General features: G+C 49.6%; 2 protein-coding genes across 2 annotated transcripts; one reads left to right on the top strand and one right to left on the bottom strand.

Moving 5' to 3' along the window:
* Positions 1-2,541: 2,541 nt before the first annotated feature.
* LOC109028715 (uncharacterized) lies at positions 2,542-3,833 on the bottom strand. The gene is made up of 3 exons (XM_031016095.2): positions 3,739-3,833; positions 3,447-3,597; positions 2,542-3,203 (listed from the first exon to the last, which is right to left on the bottom strand). The coding sequence occupies exons 1-3, from the start codon at positions 3,831-3,833 to the stop codon at positions 2,664-2,666; spliced, it is 786 nt and encodes a 261-aa protein (XP_030871955.1). The 3' UTR covers positions 2,542-2,663.
* Positions 3,197-6,695, top strand: FTH1 (ferritin heavy chain 1). Its single transcript, XM_004051325.5, has 4 exons — positions 3,197-3,945; positions 5,743-5,889; positions 6,148-6,273; positions 6,369-6,695. Exons 1-4 carry the CDS (start codon positions 3,832-3,834, stop codon positions 6,531-6,533), a joined length of 552 nt encoding a protein of 183 aa, XP_004051373.1. The 5' UTR covers positions 3,197-3,831; the 3' UTR covers positions 6,534-6,695.
* Positions 6,696-6,714: the final 19 nt, after the last annotated feature.

Here is a 6,714-nt window from a genome sequence, read left to right as displayed (position 1 = left end):
AGTCTGTTCATTTGATCTTCTCCAGATCTGTCAAATCTGTGTTCTATCTTCTCTGCTCACTAATAACTAAGGCTGCTGCCTCCTGACTGGTGCCCAGCCCTCTAGCCTCACTCTCATCCATCCTCCACATTCAATCATGAATCCATCTGTTCATGCAACAGATACTGGGCACCAAGTAATAAGCACCTTGCAAAAAGCTGGGAGTGCAGAGACAAGACAGAAACAATGCCTGCCTTCCAGGAGCTTACCATCTACAGCACCAGCGCAGGCAATCAAAAGGGTCTCATAAGGCCAGGTGCGGTGGGTCATGCCTGTAATCCCAGCACTTTGGGAGGCCGAGGCAGGTGGATCACTTGAGGTCAGGAGTTCGAGACCAGCCTGGCCAACATGGTGAAACCCCGTCTCTATTAAAAACACAAAAATCAGCCAGGTGTGGTGGTAGGCACCTGTAGTCCCAGCTACTTGGGAGGCTGTGGCAGGAGGATCTCTTGAACCCGGGAGGTGGAGGTTGCAGTGAGCCGAGATCAAGCCACTGCACTCCAGCCTGGGCAACAAGGGCAAAACTCCATCTCAAAAAAAAAAGGTGTGACACGTACATAGTACTTCATTAAACATACAAATATATATTATAGTTCCTAATCTTCATCACTTACATGAGCTACAAATATCATCCCAATTTGTCATCTCTGTTTTAACCTTGTTTACAACATCTTTTGTCTTACAGCTTTTCATTTTTAAATAGGCAAACCTGCCAACTGTACTTTTACGGCTTCTGACAGCCTCAGAAGAACATTCCCTACCCCAAAATTATAAAAATAATCTTGTATATATTCTTCTCAAAACTTTATACTTTTTTTAAGGCTTGGATTTTTAATCTATCTGGAATGTATTTTTAAATACTGAGTGAGTCATTTTTCTCCACATGACTGTCAATTGTTTCAACATAATTTGTTAAACCCATTCTTTCTTCCCTAATTTGACACAACAGTTTAGCATATACCAAGTTCTCATAATAGGGGGGCAGGACTATTTTGTTGCATTAATCTAGTCATCTCTTCCTGTGCCAGTACCATACTGCTTATAGCACTTTACTGTACCTTTATTATAGCACCAAATGCAAATCTATCAACACACTGACTCCTCCAAATGAACTTTAGAATCATTTTGTGAAGTTTCAAAAAAAAAAAAAAAACTGTCCCAGAGACAGTAATGGCTGAGGAAAAACAAAAACAAACAACTGCCTCTTATGGAAATTGCAGTGAATTTATGCTTATTTGGGGAAACTGACATCTTTACAGAATGAAGATTGACCGACCATTTGGGAATATGGTACCTCTTCATTTATGCTAGGCTTTTGGAATTTTTTTTTGTCCAGCAGTAAGCATTTACAGTTTTTCCTATATATTTCTTGTTAACTTTATTCCAAGGTACTTTAAGCTTTTGTTGTCAATGTAAGTGAAAAACACTGTTTTTTTCCATTCTTTTTTCCCCCTATTTTCTAACTGGTGGTTACTGTTATAAAGGAAAGCTTTGGATCCTATATATGGTGACTTTGCTATACTCTTATCCTAAGAGATTCCCAGTGTAAGGTTTCTAAAAACAAAGCTAATGAGGTGTCTCTATGCTGTCTCTAAGATCAAGTTTAACCTCTTTTTATGGAACACAACCCTGCCCGATCTTGCCCCTATTCTCCACCCTAACCAGCATCCCCCAACATAAACTGTACTTTCCAGGCCAACATTCTTTCTTTCTTTCTTTCTTTTTTTGAGACGGAGTTTTGTTTTGTCTTCCAGGCTGGAGTGCAAAGGCGCAATCTCGGCTCACTGCAACCTCCGCCTCCCAGGTTCAAGCGATTCTCCTGCCTCAGCCTCCAGAGTAGCTAGGATTACAGGCGCATGCCACCACGCCCGGCTAATTTTTGTATTTTCAGTAGAGAAGGGTTTAGCCATGTTAGTTAGCCAGGCTGATCTCCAACTCCGACCTCAAGTGATCCGCCCGCCTCGGCCTCCCAAAATGCTGGGATTTACAGGCATGAGCCACCGCGCCCAGCCCCAGGCAACATATTTTCTTAAGGCAGCTTTAACAGGCCATGCATTTCCACATTGCCACACCTTTGCATATGCTGTTCACTCTGCTCCAAATTCCCTTCCCTGTTTCTCTCCCGCACTTCACCTTCCTTTTAACTTTTTCTTCAAACTCAGCTCACGTGTCTTGCTTAGGGAGGGCTTCCCCGACCTCCTCCTATCCCAGACTGGGTAAGGTACTCCTCGTCTAGCAGCATCCTTCTGTTTACCTTATTCTTGTAGCTCTAGCACCACTAAAACGTTTTTCCTGTAAATAACATAGGTGCATTTTTAAATGAAACCGTGAAAAAGAGATCACCCTAATTCCGTCGGCAATTTATTTTAGTATTTCAGTAGAGTTGCTTTTTTAAAGTAAGGTTTGGAAGTCTAGCTTCCAGCTGCAGGTTTGTGAGCATCCTGAAATTCATTGTTCTTCCACCGATGCCTCAAAAGACGCGACAGAACAGTGGACCTCGAAGCCAGGACCTAGGTAAGGGCAGGGCCTAGCTGTAGCTCTGCCACCCATAAATTCACATCCACCCTGTGCCTGGGACTCAGCTGCAAGCCACACACACTGGCCCCACCCCTCCGGGGTCTCTTTCACCTGTCACCCGCCATTAACCCCGTCAGCTTCTCTCCAATGACACCCCAGGGTTGTCCTACAGGGCCACCGAAGCCTGAAGCTCCTGTGAGTGGGGCCGATAAGAGGCCATTTTGAAAAGTCCTCAGCATGGGCTTCGCCTTTAGATCCACGTCGCTTCTCCTTTCTAACCCGAGATGTGTCCCTTGGGTGCGAAGCGACACCAGCGATTCTCTCGGAGGCCCCGGTGGCTCACCCCCACGACTCCCCGGGGAGGCGGTCCCCATCCCTAGGGAAACCCGGCCCGCCCAGCCTTTGTTGCAGAAACTGCACACGGAGCCATATTTGCTTTCAGCCAAAGGCAGACGTGGTCGGAGGAGTCGGAAGGGCAGGGGCGGACCCGAAACCCGCCGTGCGCCCCACTTCTCCATCGCCCTCCTTCCTGGACTCTGAGGAAGAGAAAATGCGCTCGACCACCTAAGGACCGCGTCTCCACCTTCCACCTTCCCAATCTGCAGCTTCCCAATCTGCAGCAAGGTGTCACAAGGGCTTCTCCGCAGCTATGATTTTTAACACCATGCCCCGGGCCAGGAGCCTCAGGGTGCCCGTTCAGGAAAATGGGAGCCGAATCAGGATCACCCCATGCGCCCCCGCACCCTTCCCCCGCCGGTTCCAACGCCCGGGCGCCCCTAGACCGGGGGGGGGGGTTCTGAGGTGGACTTCCTGCGCCTCCTCGCAGCTTCCCTCCAACTCCACTAAACGGGCACAGAGACGCCACCGCTGTCCCAGAAGCAGTCGGCTACCGGTCCCCGCTCTCGAGCTCCGCCAGAGCGCGCGAGGGCCTCCAGCGGCCGCCCCTCCCCCACAGCAGGGGCGGGGTCCCGCGCCCACCGGAAGGAGCGGGCTCGGGGCGGGCGGCGCTGATTGGCCGGGGCGGGCCTGACGCCGACGCGGCTATAAGAGACCACAAGCGACCCGCAGGGCCAGACGTTCTTCGCCGAGAGTCGTCGGGGTTTCCTGCTTCAACAGTGCTTGGACGGAACCCGGCGCTCGTCCCCCACCCCGGCCGGCCGCCCATAGCCAGCCCTCCGTCACCTCTTCACCGCACCCTCGGACTGCCCCAAGGCCCCCGCCGCCGCCCCAGCGCCGCGCAGCCACCGCCGCCGCCGCCTCTCCTTAGTCGCCGCCATGACGACCGCGTCCACCTCGCAGGTGCGCCAGAACTACCACCAGGACTCAGAGGCCGCCATCAACCGCCAGATCAACCTGGAGCTCTACGCCTCCTACGTTTACCTGTCCATGGTGAGCGCGGGCGGGCCTAAGCGGTGGCGGGGGCCGGGCGCGGTTCCCGGGGCGCGCGCTGGGGCGGGCCGGGGGTGTGGCCACCCGCGGGCTCCCCCGCCTCCCTGCGCCCTTCTGGAAAATGGAGGCTGCTCGAGGTTTCCGAGGACTTCTCTGGCGCAGAAAGTCGGGGCAGCTGGTTCTTCTCGGCTGTACCCTGAGAATGCTCCCTCCTAGGCCAGGGCCGCCTCTGCACACCCTTCTTTTTTAAGGAGAGCTTGGTGTCCTGAAATCCTGGGGTTGCAAAACTGCCAGCCTGTGTGATCAATCCTGCGGTTAGGAAGGTGGAGTTTTGCTTTCCCATCTTTTCCTCTGCCTCCGGCATTTGGCCCTAAATGCCAGCGTTTTTTGCTTAGGTATCCAGCTCCCGTCCGCCTGTGTGTGGCGGAGCTGCTGGGTAACGGTGTCGAATAGCAAACCTTGGGGGCTGGCGGGAGGTGGCTTATCTTGTGGGTAGATCCCTCTCGAGCAGCCGTATCCACCTCTCGGCTCTGCTTATCTCTAAGTCCCACTTGCTTTGAAGCATATCTCTAGGAATCGCCCCTTCTGCAGTCACCGAAGTGTCACCTGACCTTGCGCCTAGGGAACTTAATTTATCTTTTATGTATCTTACCGTAAGAGGTGTGGAGTTTGGCCTACTAATTGAACCCCCAGTTCTTGGATAAAGTCCACCGACAGTTACTGGGCAAGAAATTTTTCAGTGATCAGTGGAATCAATTTTCCCAAATCTTGGTCTTAGGCAGTGTTGTGGGAGTCTTCCTTAGAATTGCCTTGTGATTGTCCAAACTATCCCAAGAATAAATGTGTTCCAAATGGATTTGAAAACAGGCCTGTATTTCTGTGACTGTCACTGCCTTTCACAAACACTTGACTACATCAAATGTCTAAAACTGAAAATCAAATTTTTGTGATATAATTATTATAAAAGTATGTTTACATCAACATACTGTCCACATTTGCCACCTTGCATGGGGGTTTTTAATTTGTGTGTGTGTGTGTGAGAGACAGAGTCTCGCTCTGTCGCCCAGGCTGGAGTGCAGTGGCGCGATCTCGGCTCACTGCAGCCTCCACCTCCTGGGTTCAAGTGATTCTCTTACCTCAGGCTCCTGAGTAGCTGGAATTACAGGCGCACGCCACCACGCCCAGCTATTTTTTTTTATTTTTAGTAGAGACGGGGTTTCACCGTGTTGACCAAGATGGTCTCGATCTGCTGACCTCGTGATCCGCCTGCCTCGGCCTCCCAAAGTGCTGGGATTACAGGCTGAGCCACCGCACCCAGCAGGGGTTTTTAATTTTATAAATAAATATGTGGTACAGCTGGCAGACTCCTGAGCTTAGTTTTAACCATGCTTTAACATGGTTAATACAGGAGCAGGGAGGAGAAAAGGACTAAGTGCAGGGTCAGTACTCCAGCGCCCTCTCATCAGACAATGAATTCTGACACTGGCTGTAAGTTTTCTGTGCAGTAATACAGATCCTTAAGACATTGCCCCAGGCGATGCCCATAATATCCTAAAGGTTCCTTGAAGTTAACTTTCAAGGATCAAGTTTCAGTTTTCTATTTTAGAATAGAAACATTACTCTTGGGTTCAATCCAGTAGCTCATCTGCCCCCAGTCTCCTTAGGCACTGATTCCTTCATGCTGTGCTTTGAGAAAGGAAGCCTAGGCTGACGCGACCATCTTGCCTCCCTGTAGACTGTCACAGCTACCTGTCTCTGGGGATCCCTAGTATAACACATTCAGTGTTCCCCTTTCAGTCTTACTACTTTGATCGCGATGATGTGGCTTTGAAGAACTTTGCCAAATACTTTCTTCACCAATCTCATGAGGAGAGGGAACATGCTGAGAAACTGATGAAGCTGCAGAACCAACGAGGTGGCCGAATCTTCCTTCAGGATATCAAGGTGAACAAAAGATCCTAGGGGTGTCATACTTCATCATCTGGCAGTGTTGGGTATCAGAAATCACTTAAACTAGCAATTGCTCTTATAAAGTGATGATACACTGGGCTTTTGCCTTTTGTGCTTTTTTAGGCTTACCATCTAAACTAAATTAGGCAAATAGTAATGTCCCTTTTGCCAAAACGTGGTGGTTAGAGATAATGGGCTTGCTGACTTCTAGGTTAGTTGGTAGAGATGCATTAACCTATTCTCCTCATTCAGAAACCAGACTGTGATGACTGGGAGAGCGGGCTGAATGCGATGGAGTGCGCATTACATTTGGAAAAGAATGTGAATCAGTCACTACTGGAACTGCACAAACTGGCCACTGACAAAAATGACCCCCATGTGAGTATTGGAACCCCAGGAAATAAGTGGAGGAAATCATTTGCCTTAGGGATTGGGAAAGCTGCCCACTAACTGTCTTCCCCATTGTTTTGCAGTTGTGTGACTTCATTGAGACACATTACCTGAATGAGCAGGTGAAAGCCATCAAAGAATTGGGTGACCACGTGACCAACTTGCGCAAGATGGGAGCGCCCGAATCTGGCTTGGCAGAATATCTCTTTGACAAGCACACCCTGGGAGACAGTGATAATGAAAGCTAAGCCTCAGGCTAATTTCCCCATAGCCGTGGGGTGACTTCCCTGGTCACCAAGGCAGTGCATGCATGTTGGGGTTTCCTTTATCTTTTCTATAAGTTGTACCAAAACATCCACTTGAGTTATTTGATTTGTACCATTCCTTCAAATAAAGAAATTTGGTACCCAGGTGTTGTCTTTGAGGTCT

Source organism: Gorilla gorilla, chromosome 9 (assembly GCF_029281585.2).
Source record: "Gorilla gorilla gorilla isolate KB3781 chromosome 9, NHGRI_mGorGor1-v2.1_pri, whole genome shotgun sequence".
Taxonomy (NCBI): Eukaryota; Metazoa; Chordata; class Mammalia; order Primates; family Hominidae; genus Gorilla; species Gorilla gorilla.
The sequence above is the reverse complement of the archived record's forward strand: the minus strand, read 5'-3'. Positions and strand labels throughout refer to the sequence as shown.